At 39.6% G+C, this 18281-nt stretch overlaps 1 protein-coding gene across 6 annotated transcripts in view; it reads left to right on the top strand.

Annotated features, from left to right (window-relative positions):
* Positions 1-18281, top strand: part of NALCN (sodium leak channel, non-selective) — a 292048-nt gene that overhangs the window by 259534 nt on the left and 14233 nt on the right. For all 6 annotated transcript variants that reach the window (XR_014237200.1, XM_082366066.1, XM_082366064.1 and 3 more), the window contains 9 exons: positions 4418-4538; positions 4623-4721; positions 9941-10034; positions 10544-10650; positions 10853-10927; positions 11641-11760; positions 15798-15866; positions 16819-16967; positions 17809-17902. Coding sequence is in view for 5 of the 6 variants with exons in the window: in XM_082366066.1 (XP_082222192.1) it covers positions 4418-4538; positions 4623-4721; positions 9941-10034; positions 10544-10650; positions 10853-10927; positions 11641-11760; positions 15798-15866; positions 16819-16967; positions 17809-17902 (928 nt within the window). In the remaining variant the exon portion in view is untranslated. The remainder of the gene's footprint in view (positions 1-4417; positions 4539-4622; positions 4722-9940; positions 10035-10543; positions 10651-10852; positions 10928-11640; positions 11761-15797; positions 15867-16818; positions 16968-17808; positions 17903-18281) is intronic.

Raw genomic sequence — 18281 nt, 5'->3', positions numbered from 1 at the left:
GAGGGGCCTGCCACTGCGCGGGGGACCACCTGGGGAAGCAGCAGGGTGAATCAGCAGGCAGAGAGGTGGGGAGAGCTGGGGCCACGAGCCTTTATTGTAGTTCCCCTGGGAAGGAACGGGTGAGGCAGGGCAAGCAGGCTTAGGGATGGCTAGTTTGAATAATTTTAATGGGCTCTAGAGCATAGAGGCCATCCATTGTGGTCTGGTGCCTGGCACTGGGGTGATTAGGGCAGGTGGATGGTGGCCCAGAGTGTGAAAGCCTGATAGAGGAGGTGATTGGTGGGGGGCTGGACTCTGGGTTGGTTGGTTTGTATTTGAAAAGCACACCCTGAAAAGGGCTCGTCTCGAGGTGGGGAGGAGGACGAGGGAGGCACGAGGCCAGGAAGGGTGACTCAGGCATCTTATCGGGTGTCCAGAACAAAGTGCGTCCAGCGTCTGTATGTGGGACAGATGCTCAAGTGCCAAGTTCACAGAAGCTAGAAACACTGTTCAAACATGGAGTGTTTCTTGGGAACACCAAAATGAGCTCCGTGAAAGAACAACGGCTGCTGTGAGGAGAGCACCAGTGGCCACAGTCCAGCAGAGTCAGACACGCAAGATGTGGTGTCTCGAACCCCAGCTGCATCCCACCCCTTCTTGTAAGGCCCAGGCAGTCACCAAGAGGAGGAGGGGACCAGAGTGGCTGACACTCTTTCTCCCTCCTCAGACCACGGGTCAGGCTTGAGCTGCTGAGGGTGGGATCCTGGTACAGGTTTGAATGGAGTGGGCATTTTAGAATGAGGCTGACTATATACCGAAAAGCTCTGGGCTCTCCCCAAGGTGTCAGGAAGGGAGTAGAATGCACTGGAAGGTAGCATTAGGAGGAGAGTAAGCTGTTTCCGGTTGTACCCTATGACGTTCCACGTGTTCCATAAAACCAGCTCTCTAAGATTTTAAAATCAGCTAATTGAAATGTCATGTTTTATGTAAGCTATTATTAAGGACTTCAAGTTCAATGACATTTTAAAAGCATAAGCAAACAGAGGGACATCACTTGAACGTTATCACAATAGCTTTTCCCATTTGTTCAGAATATTGTGACTTGGGTTAGTTTTAGTGAAATATAAATCTTTCATCAAATAAATGTCAACTGTAACCATGATAATTTTCACATTTTGTTTCTCTAATAATCTTGTCAAGAGTTAGCAGCTGAAAATTTTGTAATTTTATATTGGCTAATTTATGATTAAGAAAATAACTTATATCTGGGAATTAGCCTAGAGGAATGCTCTGATAATTATAATTAGGACATAAATATGCACTAGCTAATTCAGGAGACAATCTGGCTTCTGCATTCTCTCTTCAGATGAATACATTCATTTTCTTCCGAATCACTCAGACTTGATGAGATAAAAATTACCTTGGTAAAAAGGATTAAACATATCATATATTATAAATATTGTGTTTTGTCTTAAGCAGAGGTCTGGGATTTAGGAAAAGGAAATGCATGGGAGAGAAATCAACAAAGCATTCAGTTTTACAATAAATATATTTACTAAGTGTTTACTGTTTGCCAGGAATTATGCTGTCACTGCGAACAAGCTATGGCCTCTGACCCCTAAGAGCTAGAAGTCCAATGAAGAACAGAAAATAAAATTTAAAATAATTTAATACAATATGCTGAAGTTTTAATGCTACATAAATAAGCCCCTAGACTCACTTGAAGTTCACCAGAAGCTTACCTCTAGGTAATTTCAAATTACACTGTGATACATTCTAGGCAGAAAGAGATCAGATTTTTTTTGTCGAGTCTAAGGCTCAAACAATTTGGGTACACTCTCTAAGAAAAAGAATATAAAACTACTTTGCTTTTTTAAGTTTAACAGAAACATATGACTATGTGAACTCACTCCTGGGCCCCTTCCTGAGTCTTGGAAGGGACCTGGGTCAGGGAGGGGCCCTGAGGCTTACCTTTAAGTTTCTTTCGCTCCGTGATGTATCAGCCTCTGATTCTAGGGTACGGAGAGGCGAAGGGTTCAGTGGTACACGCAGGAGAGAGGCTCCTAATCCAAACGATGACTGGACCAGGGAGAAGGACCTAGAGGAGAAGACACCCAGTTAACTCTTGAAGGGTGAATAGGAATTAGGCAGGTGAAAGGGGGAGGAGCCACAGGCAGGTGAGAGTGAGGGGCGAGGCAGAGGTAAGATTGTTGCAGGCTGTGGAAACTCAAGTTGCTATTACCAAAGCGCGAGGCAAAAAGCAGTCTGCCTTCCAGAAAGTACTAGTTTCTGATTTCTTTAGATGGCAGAGCTGTGTAAGATACAGGGTACCATCTTGGACCATGTCATCCCCTGCATTTCCACATCCCAGGGCAGAGGCTAGATTCCTCTCCTCCATGGCACCCCCATCTTCCCAGAGGAGAAGCAGCTCTCCTTATCATGACCTGGGGTCCCTGGAGCACTTGTCACTGGGAGGTAGAAAACTCCGATTGTGAGGTCAGAACTGATTCTTCATTTTTCTGAATTGGATAGACAAGATTGTAATCTTTTAAAAATTAACCAGAAAAGATAATATTTAAATAGCCTTCCAGATCAAGGGAGGCCAACAGGAAAAATGACAATAATGGATTGTGTTTGGGATTTGTTGAAGTCCTCTGTAGTTATGGGTAAAGTTTCAAACTTTCCAATTTTAGTATCATGAACAAAGCATAAACATATCCAATATGATTAAAACTGAGACTTTTACTGTGGTATATTCTTCCAGCAATTTAAGTCTATGATTCTCCATTTTACTTTTCTTGCTTTAGCCTGAAAGTGTATTTTAACATATTCTAACTTCTAAAGGATGTGGAACATGAGAATAGTTTGGGTTGCTGCAAATTCAGCTAAAAAAAGCACTTTTACATAAAGAAAATGGATGGGTAAGAAAGTTCAACATCAGATCTGAGAGCTGACTCACTTGGTTTAAAAAAAAAATCCTTACTCAAGAAAATTGTGGCATCTGTAGCATCCTTAACAGATTCTGTCTGCTGTAAAATATATTAAATTTAATTGAAACCCCCAAAAGGAAAGGTTGGAAAAATCCAAGAGAATATGCTTGTCTTTCATACTTAAAAAATATAAATCAGAATCCCTAAATATTAATTCCTGAGTGGGGCTTTTTTACTATATAGAAAACATTTCTACCAATCAGCTTTAAACCTTTAAAAACAAGTCAGTCTCAGTTTTATGTTTTCTTATTAGATTCCCACATATTTAGTATTAAAAAAAGAAAACTTATAAAAGTATATCTCATGATAGTCTCTAGTTTTGAAAACCATAAAAGGTGGTAGAAAAATCCTAAATCAGATTCCCCCTAGAATGTTGCCTCCTATGAAGGTTAACTTTTGATAAATGTGCTAGCAAGAAAAAAAAGTTATCAAAATATAATTTAGCTAGGCTTCAGTAGGCCTACTCTAGTCAATAATCCTGAGCTCAGGTCATCAAATTCAGGAAATGTGGTGATAGTCATGATTTTCCAGCATGTGGTTGTCTAAATCTTTTAATTATTTAAAATAGCCTCAGAAAAGGGGGATTAAAAAAAAGACACTGAAATCTTCTGTTAACAAATATGTTAGCTAAGACCTATAATGACTAGGGGAGATGCAGTGTAGTAGAAAGAGGTTAGTGGAAAGAAAAAAGTATACACGTGTCAGAAAAACAAGAAATGAGACATCCCCTGACCCCCCAAAAATAGAGGGTCCAAAATGTTTTAGAACTCAGGAGTTAACTGTGTGGTAGGCAGCACACTATACACTGGGGTCTACAAGAAGTATCTGTTGAGAACATTTGGAGTTAATGAGAGAAAAAATCCACCTGGGAGGGGGTGATCTGGAGACACACAGGGTATGTGCCACCTCAGGAGCCTCTAAAGCATCACTAGGTCACAGCGTGCTGCTCACGTGATGACACAGAATAAAATAAAGTGGCCAAATTCTACTCATTTTACACTTTCTGTACTAACACCAGGATTTGTAATTCATGCCTTTAGGAAGGTTTTCTAATGTAAAACCATTTCAAAATTCACACCCAAACTCCAATGCCCCTTTGTAAGAATCTCCTGCACAAGTTCTAACCAGAGAGTCCTCAGTATACTAATCAGGACCAGCCAGAAACGCTGCAGAACCTCTGGAGCTAGAAGTCGAGGGACATAGCATTTTATTGTTTTCGATTGAGAACACCCCATTATTGCCTAGTAATTAACTGCATAATTAATAAATGCATAATTAATAAATTCTAACACATTGATGCATCCTTATGAGTTAGCAAACAAATGCCATCTAGCCTACCTTCCAAGTGCCACCTATACTTTGCACCCAAGATTGGAAAGAGTTATAGTTATTGCCTTCGGGTGCTTCTCCCTGGAATTCCACGGAACATTCCTCTTTCTGACTTGCAGGGCGAATCCTCGGAACTTTAATTTTGACAATGTGGGCAATGCTATGCTGGCATTGTTTGAAGTTCTCTCCTTGAAAGGCTGGGTGGAAGTGAGGGATGTTATTATTCATCGAGTGGGTCCGGTAAGCACGCACTGCAATCCTTTGAATGTTACCACAGCTGCTTTCCTTGGCTTCGATGAGTAACCGTATCTTTCATTTATACAGATGCATGGAATCTATATTCATGTTTTTGTATTCCTGGGTTGCATGATTGGACTGACCCTTTTTGTTGGAGTAGTTATTGCTAATTTCAATGAAAACAAGGTAAGAATTCTTGGTTTGAATTCCGCAGCGTTTATTCTTTCCTAGCCGCTCACTTTGAGTTCCCTTTTCCACACACGGCGTGAAGTCGCATTAAACTGTAAAGTGACTGGTGTAAATAATCTCTGTAACTATGTTACAAGCTACCTCGTCGCTGCCTTTCAGGCACATTATTTCAGAGCACAATTCTCTTGCTAAATTTCCTCTTTTGGTAATGGTGTCATTAATTTGCCGAGGACTGAAAAGTGCATCTCCTATTGTTCAGATTGAAAGGATGTGCAGCAAATTATTAAAATACAGTAGCTGAAACCGATGCACTGATCGCAGGTAGTATGCCTTTCACTAAATGTAAATTGGATGCTTCTTTGTAACTCAGTAGGTGAACTCAGAATTTTGATGGGATGGGGGTGAGGGTTGCGGTAGAAATTGTAAAATCCTAATTCATGGGATAAAAAGATTTTTCTAATTTCGCATAAAAACTTTGCATACTTTACGAATTCGGGAGGCATGCTGAGTTCGTTAACAGCTCTAACGATCAGTGTAAGAGCTCACAAATAGAAAACAGCAAGTGTAGTTTCCTGTCAAAAGAGAGCTCGGGAGAACTTTCGATGTCGGTCTTCTGGATGTGGCTGAGACGCCCTCTGTTGGGTAAGGGTCAGTCTCCCTCTGGCATCGTGCACTGCGGTTTTACACGCTCACCTCTCTATTCTCACAACTCTGAAATGCACAGTTGAAGGAAAAGCAGACTACAGAGGTGAAATCATTGTGTGGGGCTTATAAGGAGTGGAAACTGGGGCCAGGATTCAGAAGTGGTGCCCATTGCTGTCATTCAAGGGTATAAAAACGTCGCCCGATGCTCTGCATTGAATTAAAGCTAGATTTGCCTGCATTGCACCACGCTGCTCCGTGTCATTCATAGCCGGGCCCTCTGGTTTGTGTAGCTGCACACGGGACTGTCTCATTCACGTCCCCCCAGGCTCCAAGTGTGTGGTACCAGCTACTCAGCCAATTGCCACCTTTGATGTGTGCCTAATGAGGATGTCATTTGGTTCTGCCTTTCAAAGGGTTCGAGTTGAAAATCCCCCTCTTTGGGCCCCAACACTACTCCAACTCACAGAAACATGGAATTTAGAGAGAGAAAGAAAAATAGAGATCATATTGCCCAGCCCCCTGTTTTACTTTAACACATTCATAAACGAGTTTCTTTAAGCCCAACAGTGTGTTCAATTTAATACCACGCGGAAAGAGGAAGATGGGTCTTTTCAGATGCCTTTGAGCCATGCCATGGAGCAGACACTGGGAATTGCAGATCGCGGGCTGAAGCTAATCAGTCAGTTAGCAGAGTTTAGGTACTGCTTGCTCAGAACACCTTCCCAGGCCCTCTGAGCAGATCTGATTTTGATTTCAGACAAATTCAGTCCTAAGGTAGCTCACAATTCAGCAGCATAAATGAAACAACATAAAACGTCCCATAACTGAAGGCAGGTGCATAATTAATTGCAGCTCTCTAACTTAGAGGAATGGCTGAAATAAGAATAACAGGAGGTCTGCTTACAACACTGGTCGTAGTGCTGTTCGGAAGGAGGAAAGAGGCCCCTTGGCCTGAGAAAGGGGAGTGTGGATGTTAGCTCAAAGGGTGCTTAGGGAAAGGGGAAGAGCGGAAGAAACCGTGTAACAGACATTAGAAACATGACCAGTTCATTGGAGATATAAATTTCTAAATTACGTGAACCGTTTAGGAAAGATATTTTTCGGCAAGTTTTTTACGTGGTTGTGCATGAGATACTTCCTATATAACACATTTATTCATTTTTTTATTCACTCATTCAGCATATTTCTTTGAGCGCTTGCTAGGTGCCAGACGCTCTTGACCCTGAGGACATAAGGAACTAAATACATAAACTAAAAACTAAACATATGAAGATTTCTACCCTCATGGAGCTCACATTCTAATGGTCATTCCCAAGGTATATAAATAGATTTCCAAATATACAGGCAATAGAGAGATTTAAAGATATGGACAACAGGTAAGCTTTGGAGGCAATGTTTTCACAATTCAGAATTATGCAAAATTATGTCTTCCCTAGAAAATGGAAGCCTGTTTAAAAGTTCAAAGTCTATGCCAGTAATACATATTTTTAAATTTCCCTACTATAAGATAATATGCTTGATTAATAAACTTAATTTCACAATAATAAACTTTCAGAGGTTTTCATATATTAATGGTCAGATGATACCACCATGCTTATTATTCTTTCGGATCCTTTCAGAGTTCAACATTCAAAAATATCTAGTTTTGTTTAATAAAGGAATGATACTCATGTCTCTATGTTCAGAGAAAAGTATTTGTTTGCAGTTAGTGAGAAAAAGTGGTTTAGCATTATTAATATAGAAAAAATTAATTTAAAACAAAACTCATTATTAGGAATAAACAGTGTAATTAAATAATGACAAAAGAAACTAATGACCACAAGAATATAGAATTCCTGAATCTCAAAATGTACAAAGCAATATTTAACCAAATTGTTTTAAAAAGCTAGCAAATCCAAAATCTGATGAAAGATAGATAGCAATGTATTTCTCTAAGAAACTCATAAATCAGAACAAAAAGTACATGTTAGATTTCACACGATGAAAACATTTGGTCCAATGGACATATAAAGATCTCTGACTCTGACAATTTGAGACTATGTATTACTTTCAAGTACAAAATGTATCATCTACAAAGTCATAAAACAATAATTACCAAAGAATTGATAATGTACACATGTTCTCTATCATAATTTTAAAAGATAGCAAAAAATTCCCCATAATTTGGAAATATTAAGACAGCATTCTAGGTAATTTTGGAGTTAAAGAAGAAATCAGAATAGAAAATCACAAAGCATTTAGATAAATCATTGATAAAAATTACATTAAAACTCACAAGGTATAGATAAATCAGTAATTAGATGGAAATTTATAGCTTTTAAGTGTACATGTTAGAGAAGAATCAAATAGTGATGATTAACATGCCAAATACACAAATCAATAAATTATAATCAGAGCAACAAAGTGAAATAGAAGAAAATGGGAGGAAGAAAATAACAAAGATAAAAGAACAGAAATTAGTGATATAGAAAATAAAGTAACTTATAGAAAAGCTCAAGAATGAGAAAAACTGGTTTGTTGAAATAAATTAGATTGGTAAGACTCTTACAGGGGTGAGCATGAACAAAAATGTGGAAAAACAAGCTATGGTAAGTATAATAGTGCCATCATTGTTACAGGGATAGAAAGTTAGGCTTACAGAATAGAACAGAAAGCCCTAGGAGGGACCCACGTGAATATGAAACAGAAGTAGCACAACAAGTCAGTGGAGAAGATGAGACCATCCATAGTGGTGCTGGGATAATTCATTGATTGTCTAGATCTCAGAAATTAAACTGACATTTCTACCTTACAGCATACTCAAGAATGAATTCCAGATGAATGAAAGATCCAGCTATGAAAAGCAAATTTTAAACCATTTTTAAACCATGGAGAATGTGTTTTAGACCCTGGAGTAGCTGTAGAGTTCTTGACATTAACCACAAAGTGAAATCCATAAAGAAAAAAATTTATAAGTCAGATTACATTAAAACGAAAAGTTTCTGAATGATAAAAGACACACTAAGCAAAATTTTTAAAAAAAGCAAGCTAAGACTAAGAGAAAATACTTACAACTCACATAACTGACAAAATATTAGTATCCAGAATATATTAAGAATTTCTACAAAACATCAAAAAGTAAATATCCAAATACAAAAATGAGCAAAGAATATGAACAGGCAATTCACAAAGGAACACACAGGAATCACCTTGTATACACACTGAAAATGTTTCGTCTCATTAATATTAAAACTAAATCAGATACATTTCACACCCATCAAATGACCAAATTAAAATGTCTGATAGAGTCAAGTATTGGCAAGAATATAAGGAAATGGGAACACTTGTAGAATGAAACCAATTTTCTTGGTTATTGCTCTTTGGATAGCATCTTGGAAATCTCTGGTAAGTGTGGAAAAGTGTAAACTCCTAGACCCCAGCAGTTCCTTTCCTAGAGATTTACCACAGAGCAAGATGTTTACCATGAGACAGTACCTGTGTGTTTATTGCAGCATTGTTTATAGTCCATAAACCTAAAATGAGAACTTCTGACATATCTGTACAGTGGGATACTGTGTGATCAGTTAAAAAACTAATCAGATCTAGTATCTAGTTGTATGGAAAATGTAATTTTCAGTGAAGATAAAAACAAACTGGGGACTTCCCTGGCGGTCCAGTGGTCAGGACTCTGTGCTTCCACTGCAGGGGTCTGGGTTCGATCCCTGGTCGGGGAACTAAAATCCTGCAAGCCGCGGGGCGCGGCCAAAAAAAAATAATAGTAAAAAACAAACTGCGTAAATTGCCACGTTGGATACCATTACAGAAATTTATAAAATTAAAAACAAACACATATATTTATATATACATAAGCAGCAAAAGTCTGAAAACACAGTGAGGAGGATGTACCCCTGAAAGATAGTTAGCTGTGTGTCAGGAAAGGCAGGATGGGAGAGGGAAGGTGGGTTTTCTCCAGTTTCTTAAATTATATTTCTGCCTTTGTAATATAATGTAATGAAATGTAATATATTCAAGTGCATTTTAATGATGCGCTCTATTATATAGCAAAGAATATCTGATCTCATTTAACCGATTGTCACAGCACAAGTTTCTTAAATATGCAATTCTCTGACCGCATACCACTTAAAAATAATTTCACGATTGCATGTAACAGAATGATTTCTAAAAAGACACAATAGCCTTAACCAGAAGCAGCAGCATTGATAAGCTATCATTTTGCTGCAGTTTTTTCTACTATGAAAGGAAACTAACCACTGTTAGAGTATCTCTTTTAGAAAATCTAATCATGTAGAAAACCTTCTTTAGATTTTTCCCAAACCTGAATATTATACCTGTCCAAAGATGCCAACTGAAGGCTGCTGAATCTTCTCTGAACCCCCGGCCCTCTTTTCTGGAACTTCTCTCAAGGCCACGTTTGAGAATTCTGACCCTGTTTATCGAACCACTATGGTATTGGAAGAATATCTTTGTTTTAAACCCACATTAGTCCTGTTTGTGTCAGCAGCCCATTTGCGATGTCCTTGGTGTGGAGCACATGACAAAAGGTCTTTCTCTGTTTTCCTTTGTTTATTAAGGGGACGGCTCTGCTGACTGTAGATCAGAGAAGATGGGAAGATTTGAAGAGCCGCCTGAAGATAGCACAGCCTCTTCATCTACCACCGCGCCCGGGTATCAAAGATGCTCTGATTTTATTCATGTTGGGCCCTAGTGTTCATGATTCCCCAGGAGTCTAAGATTTCAATTAAAATAATCATCATGAGGCCACTAGGCGATTGTGCAGAAGTTAATATAAAAACAGGCTCCAAACTACAGATCTCTCCATAGGCTATTAAAATCAACCACCCAAAGGCCGTGCTTCAGTGCTCTTGGGATAAGCCTTAATGAAAAAATGAATTGTTAAATAAATATATTTGTGCTTGCCTTTTAAACATATGAGTAAAATGTATTAAACTGACAGAAATTGAATGATGTGATTCTCCTTCCAATGCAGACAGTGTCATGCACCGTCGTTTTAAATATTCAGACCCAGCCATTCCTGCAAGACACTTCACAGTAGATTGAACTGTGGGAGAAAAAAAAATGTAATGGGTTTTAAGACGAGCATTAAAGAAAATGAAAGGCAAGAACGTAAATGTGACCGATATCTGAAATGCCCTTGCCTAAACCTTTCTTTTCAGATAACGATGGTTTTAGAGCTAAGATGTATGACATAACCCAGCATCCGTTTTTTAAGAGGACAATTGCATTACTCGTCCTGGCCCAGTCGGTGTTGCTGTCCGTCAAGGTACTTTACTTCACCCTAACACCCTGGGAATGAATTTTTTATTCATTGGTGGGTCCAAGAACACTGCAAGCAGCCATGTCCACTCACAGTCTACATTTATAAAAAATTTAAATTCACAATCACGTTCACATGGGTGGAAGAGGGGAAAGTCTTTCTGTGTCGATGGATGCAGGCACAGACCTGTGTGCTGTTTCTCTTACAGTGGGACGTCGAGGACCCAGTGACTGTTCCTTTGGCAACCATGTCGGTCGTTTTTACGTTCATCTTTGTTCTAGAGGTACAGTAATGAGTCAACTGGTGCTGGGGGCTGCAGTGCACATTTTAAAGCAAAACAGCGTCCTCCTTCGATGGCACTTCCTCTCACCTCTGCGTTCCGTTGCTTTTGAAGTCCTTTTCGGGGAACAGAATACTCTTAGTATATTTCCTTTTCAGGCTGTTCTGCTTCGCTTGAACAAAGACTTCACTTTATATTTCCATTTTTCTAACTGCAAGAATTACTAACTGCTGTTGATGTTGTATCTGAATGTTGGCTTGTCTAGTTATGTGAGTTCAAATATTTCCAGCAAACGGCACAAACCACTGTAATTCAGGGACTCAAAATTCAATGTGGTGGCAGAGGGAGTTGGCCCAGACAAGATTATTTTAATATGTGGTCCACATCACATTGCTTTCCAGTGCAATCTTCTTGGAAATGCAAGCAGATTTTTATTTTACCCTGTACCGGTTGATGTTTCCCAAAATCTATGGTCTTTTACTTGAGGAAGAAAAATGTCTTGCTATCAGAACTATCTGATATTTTACTTGCTATCGTAAAAAAAGGGGAAAAGAGTGTGGAGAATATAGATTTACATATATACACAGACACATCAGTAATAAATTCTTCTCTTTGGTTTCTACATCCTTTATAAAAATAATGTGCCTCAGGTTAGTACATTTAAATATATGCTGAACACTCAGCCTCAATTCACTGTCTTCATTGTTTTTCCCCAGGTTACAATGAAGATCATAGCGATGTCACCTGCCGGCTTCTGGCAAAGCAGAAGAAATAGGTACGATCTTCTGGTGACGTCACTCGGCGTTGTCTGGGTGGTACTTCACTTTGCCTTACTGGTAAGCGCATCACTAAAGTTTATTTTAGTTGGTAATTTCAGCTCAGGTAACCCTGTTTCCAGTCTCATCTCACTCCAGGTCAGGCTACTCTCAAGGGTCAGGTTAACCTCCCTAAAATTCAGCCTTGACTGTGACGGACCCTCGGACATGCTTGCACCCACACACACACACACACACACACACATACATGTGTACGTGTGCACACACTCGCACTCTTCACACAGACAAAAGCTGGCCCCTCAAAGTCCTAGAGCCTGCAAGCCAGAAAGAGAAGGTCCTTCAAGATCCTCTGGTTTAACCCTCATTTTCTCAAAGGATAAAAAACAAGAGAGACAGAGAGAGAGAGAGAGAGAAATGGAAACCGAGAGATGAAGAGACCTGCCTAACTTCACACACAAACCAGAATCAGAGGACCTGAACCCAGTTCTCTGAGTGGAGGTGTAGCTTCCGTGCCACTACATTACAATTAGGGTTTCACAGTATGATTCTCTGACACTTTGCTGCCTTATTTTCTCCCAGACTCCCGGCTGCCATTTCTCGAAAGCCGTCATTCCCCATCTCAACACCTGAGTTCTCGTTGTTCTGCCTAAAATGCGTTCAGCCTCCCCACCCTCCGTTCAGCTCAGACTCTACGCCATAGGTGTACTTGATTGTGATCATGAGCCATGTTGTCCAGTAGAAATAAAATGTGGCCTGGATGTTATTTTAAATTTTCTGGGAGCCACATTTAAAATATAAAAAAGATATAGAAAAAGAAAGAGATGACATTAATTTAATAATACATTTTTAACCTACCATTTCCAAAATATTATCATTTCAACATGTCAGAAATGTAAAAATTATGAAGGAGTGAAGCTACATCCTTTCTTTGGTATTCAGTCTTTGAGTGTGTATTTCACATTGACAGCACATCTTAATTTAGACTGGCCACATTTCAAGTGCTCACTGACCACATGTGGCTGCCATGGTGGACAGCACAGGTCCAGAAGACCTGGTTCCTAATCCAGCACTTCAATCAAGTTATTTGTCTTCAGTGATCTTTTGTTCCCTGCTCTGAACTGGGAATATATTTTCATAATTTACCTAGTCCATATGCACATTATGAAGGTCAAGTATGTGAACTTCTTCTAACTGTAAAGATACAAGCCCATAACACATTATTTTTTTTATATACAGCAGGTTCTTCTTAGTTATCTATTTTATACATATTAAGTGTATATATATCAATCCCAATCTCCCAGTTCATCCCACCACCACCTCATAACACATTATTATAAATACTTTCTTCTTTTCTTCTTTAGTCTTCCTTGATCCCACCCAAAAGTAATTGGGTGGGATTACTTTACCCTGCTCTTCTGTCCACTCTCCCATCCTCTCCAGTGTTAGAGTCATGCAGGAAAATAATCCCTAATGTTACTGACCCTGGCTAGCTCAGTCAGTAAAGCATGAGACTCTTAATCTCAAGGTCATGGGTTCCAGCCCCACGTTGGGTGCCAAATGGGTGCCAAATAAAAGCCAATACTCAAAAAAAAAAAAAAAAAAAACAATACTCGAGATACAAGTGTTGGTAGGAAAGGAAAGGTTGCTTTAGTCAGGAGGCCAGCAATCTGGGGAGGAGGTGGACTCATGTCCCAAAGAACCAACTCCCCACTGCCAGCCAGGGGGCGGGAGCTTTTAAAGGGGAGTTTCAGGGTTGTCTAGGTTGAGGGAGGGGACTATGTGCAGAACAGCACTGTCAGCTCTGACAGTCATCTTGAAATTGGTCATGCAGTGATCTGAATATTATTTATAACCCTTGAGGAGGAACTAAAGGTCCTTGACTTTGTTTAATGGCTAAAATATTATTATTTTGTCTTGTTTGACTGCTTTCCTTTGCTTCTGCATTTTCTCACTTCTCCAATTAAATTTATTCTTTGGCTAAAGTTTTTCTACAGACAGGAGGCAGGCAGAGGACATGGGCTGGGGGTAGGGGTGGGTGCGGTTCTGTCCCGGGAAGGCCCCATAGGGTCCTGCTCGGTTACACTAACACAGAGAACCCCTTTACACACCACAAAGGCTTTGCTTTAGGATGAAATTGCTGTGCTCAGGAAGACACTGAGTGTCCTTAAAACAGTTGTTACCTTCAGCATCAGGGGCTGTACCAAGCCCAGGTGGGCTCTGAGTCACCCCAATTCATTTCCTTAAACAACAAATGATCCAGAGCACTAAAAAGCTGCAAGTCACCATGCCAGCAATTGAGAAGAATGTAATGGGCAAAAACAAAGACAGTCACTGCTCTCATGAACCTCACAGCCTGGAATGTTAGATCGGTATTCATCAAATGCCCCCAGGTCAGTGAGAATTACAGCTATGGTGAGGGAGTTGGAGAAGCACGTGTCCCTGTGATGACACAGGAGAGTGCACGATGGCTTCATCAGAGAGATCCTGGAAGGCATCCCTGAGGGAGTGATGATTGGGATCAGTCTGTAGGGCGAGGGGAGAACATTCCAGGCAGCTGCCCCTGTGATGGGAGGGTTCAGGAGGATAGACAGTTTGACTGGAGTAGAAGGAGCGAGGGGAACATGGTACAGGATCTGGATGGGTAAGAAGGTGTCAGACCTCTCACGAGCTTGAAGTCATCATCCCAGAAGCTGTGGGATGTCATCCCTTCCAGAATGCAAAGGGAGACGGTATCTACGATACGCTTTGAGCTAACGTGGAAAGGAGGAGCAGCAAAGCCCATGTTTGTATCTTTTTCCAGACAAATTGTAGCCAAAAGCTATTCGGTCCAAACAGGAGAATGAGTAAACTTCCTAATTCTGGGTGTCCCCAGAGAGGATATCACACACCCGCAAGACCAGCTTGCCTCTCTGCCTGACTGCTTCTGCTCTTCACCACGAACCTGTGGTCCTGGAAGGTCGTTCCTTCTCCACTCTATTTTGCAGTGGACTGTTGTGAAAGAAGACGCAGTCCTTGTTCCCATCCAAAGATGCTTCTGTGCAGACACATTCATTTCTTTGCACCTCACCAAGGATCTTCCCTTCCTGGGGGGCCATCTGTGACTGTTGTCATTTGACTAAGCAAGGCTCCCGGGGAATAATCACGCCTTGGCATCAGCTTAATGCCACTGTCGTTATTGCACTTGTAGCCGGTGGGGTCTTTGTTCTCAGATGAAGCTTTCTTAGTCATAGAGCACACCGAGTCATCTCTTTTTTTTTTTAATTAATTTTTATTGGAGTATAGTTGCTTTACAATACTATGTTAGTTTCTACTGCATAGCAAAATGGATCAGCTATACATATACATATATCCCCTCTTTTTTGGATTTCCTTCCCATTAAGGTCACCACAGTGCATTAAGTAGAGTTCCCTGTGCTCTACAGTAGGTTCTCATTAGATATCTATTTTATATATAGTATCAATAGGGTATATGTATCAATCCCAATCTCCCAATTCCTCCTACCACCCCCCTTTCCCCCTTGGTATCCATACAAGAGATATTACCAAGTCATCTCTTGCTGCCAATCACACACTTGAAGGAAGAGGTGGATGTGTTTCCGAGAGGGAGGACTTCTCTGAAATCAGCTCAGACTAATGTGCATGTGGCCGGCTTCAGCTTCCTTCAGAGAGAAGGAAGCTGAAACTGACCCCTGGCAATCTTTTCCAACACCAGCACCCCCCCCTGGTTGTAAAAGGAAGCCAGGATTCTTTTATCTCCTGTCTCCCTCGACTTCACTTGCATTGTTTTCCTAGGGTTTTCTTGCTCCTCAAAGAACCTGGTCACTATTTTATGTAAAATAAGTTTTAAAATACAGAATTCAGCTGAGCAAAACAGAGACGAAAGTTTCATTTAAGATTTGATTTTATAGCTAATATTTATTCATGAGTTTTGGCAATGACCTTTTCAGCACCTTTTTAAGATACATTTCTTAGAGGAATTTTCACATTTTATTAAACTCATTATTCAGTAGACTTCACAGAAGACTTAAAATGAAAAATGGAACTGTAACAAGATTTTTCGTGCAAATTACGAGAGGCTCTCCTCTGTTTAAATTTCAGAACGCGTACACCTACATGATGGGTGCATGTGTGATTGTCTTCCGGTTTTTCTCTATCTGCGGGAAGCATGTAAGTACGTTGTGAAGATGCTGTCATAGGTCACGCGTACACTGAAGAAAGGAGTGATGACTAACTGACTTTAGCTGCCCTTCTGGGTCTCCAGGGCTGGAGTTAACAAATTCCTAGACATCATAAGTCAAAATGAGCAAATAATCAAATGAATCGGTAGCTTAATTGTCTTGTGATTCGTTTCCTGACATTTGTGTTGTTTTAGTTATTCTTCTGATTTGCTAAGTGAGCTCAATCATCAACTAAAGATAACATGTCAGGCACAAAAGCAAAGATTAATGGTCTTTCTTAATGCTTCTTTATTTTTATTGTTTTTATTTTTAATAAAGTTAAATAATTTTACTGCAAAGAAGAATAATCTTTAACAAATATTCATGATCCTATGATTCCAGATTTATTGATATTCTTCGTTAATGTTCAATACATTCCACATATATTTTTCATTTTTTACAGCACTGTTTTCTTTTTTGTTACTAACTTTATTTCATGTATAGTCCATATATCCACATAATCAGTATGGTAAATATTTGATGGTTATTTGGTATTTTACCATCGTTTAGTTTTGTTTTTATGATCGTCTGTTTGTGGAAGAATCCTGGGTCTGCTTGCTATTGGCCAAAAATGTACAGCCCGTATAATAAAGAATTAGGGAGGAAGAGAAGAGGAAAAAGAAGGCTTAAAATATTGGGGTGGAACTTTTATTAATTTGGCTAAAGAGGCTGAAGTTTGAAATACGAGCAGAATTTCTCTATGTCTAATGGTCTTTAATAATATTCAAATTTAATACCAAATAGGAAGCAACTTTCAAGTGATATCCTTGAGAATCACTTTTGTGCCAAACTGCTTAAATGTTACTTACTTCCCAGGTTCACCATGGCTTAATGAAGTGAATGTTCCCTCCCTCTCTTTATCTTTCCCCATCCCCGCCCCCCAATCCTTCACCTCCATACAGGTAACACTAAAGATGCTTCTCCTGACAGTGGTCGTCAGCATGTATAAAAGCTTCTTTATCATAGTGGGGATGTTCCTATTGCTGCTGTGTTATGCTTTTGCTGGAGTTGTCTTATTTGGTACTGTGAAATATGGAGAGAACATTAACAGGTTGGTATATATTTATCTTTCTATTCAAATATTAAGCAAACGTTTTTAGTACTGAAATCATGAATACATATCTGCATGTTTTTTAGACAAAGATGGGGAGGGGGAAGCAATCATTTGGAAATTAAAACAAAATAAAATGGCTAAATTTTAAATGACATTTTTCTCACTGAAACAGTATGCATGCTTACTGTTAGAAAATTAGAAAATTCAGAAATAAAAGAAAACAAAAAGAATCCATAATTCCACCACCATGCAGGAATAACCACTTCTAATATCCTGGTGAATTCCAGCAATTCTTCTATCCATATACTGCCAGAAATGATATATTATTTTTTTAATTAAACAATTTTGAGATGGCTTTGTTTTTTTTAGGCAAAACATGGGAAGTTAGGACCCCCAAATGGTTATATGTGGAAAGCATTTTTCAAAGATTGTCTTAAATTTTGTGGAACCATTTCTGAGGTGTTATTTTTTTAAGTCCTTATACAAAAAATTAAATACAAACGTGTCTTGTTGCAGAGAGCACTTATTTGATATATGGTGGCTCCATCTTTTATAGCATAATCCACATAAAAGAAGGAATCACTTCTAATTGTCAAAGCTTGCTTTCTCAGTCATTCAAGATGAATGGCAATAAATTGCTGGCACCGTGCTAGGGTTGGACTATTGAGATAGCTGTACTTGGAGGCAAGTATAAATAAGAAACAAATAAGAGGGTGTAACCTTTGGAAATGGTAACTTAGCAATCACCTTTGCTCTAAAATCCACGTGTTTTGGTGGTGACAACCCTTACATGACAAACCATATTACTCACATTCTGGTTTTTTTCCCCTTAAATTAGGCACGCAAACTTTTCTTCGGCTGGCAAAGCTATTACCGTACTGTTCCGAATTGTCACAGGAGAAGATTGGAACAAGATTATGCACGACTGCATGGTAAACGGCTCGTCACTCGCGATGCCTTGACTTAGAAGCAGATAAAACCCTTTGGTGACACAGTAGAGGCAGTGCCATCCTTGTAGCATCTAGACTGTGTACAAAACACATACCCTGGCCCTTCAGTCCATAAAATGGCATTCTTTTACATTACAATACATGGACATACAGGAAAAATTCCCAGTGAACCCAACTCGAGCTATTGTAGTTCCATTCAACAAATTTGCATTATGTGAGCATTGCTCTTTCCCTCCCATCTTTGACATTTTGGCAGTCAAGTGCAAACAGGAGAGTTCCTCTTCTTTGACTTAATTCAACAGATATTCACGGAGCCCCTGGTTTGTACTGGCCCCTGTACTAGGTGCTCGGTCTTCAGCGA

The sequence above is a fragment of the Balaenoptera borealis genome (assembly GCF_965194805.1).
Source record: "Balaenoptera borealis genome assembly, chromosome: 18".
Lineage (NCBI taxonomy): Eukaryota > Metazoa > Chordata > Mammalia > Artiodactyla > Balaenopteridae > Balaenoptera > Balaenoptera borealis.
Note: the sequence above shows the minus strand (reverse complement) of the source record. Positions and strands in the feature narration are given on the sequence as shown.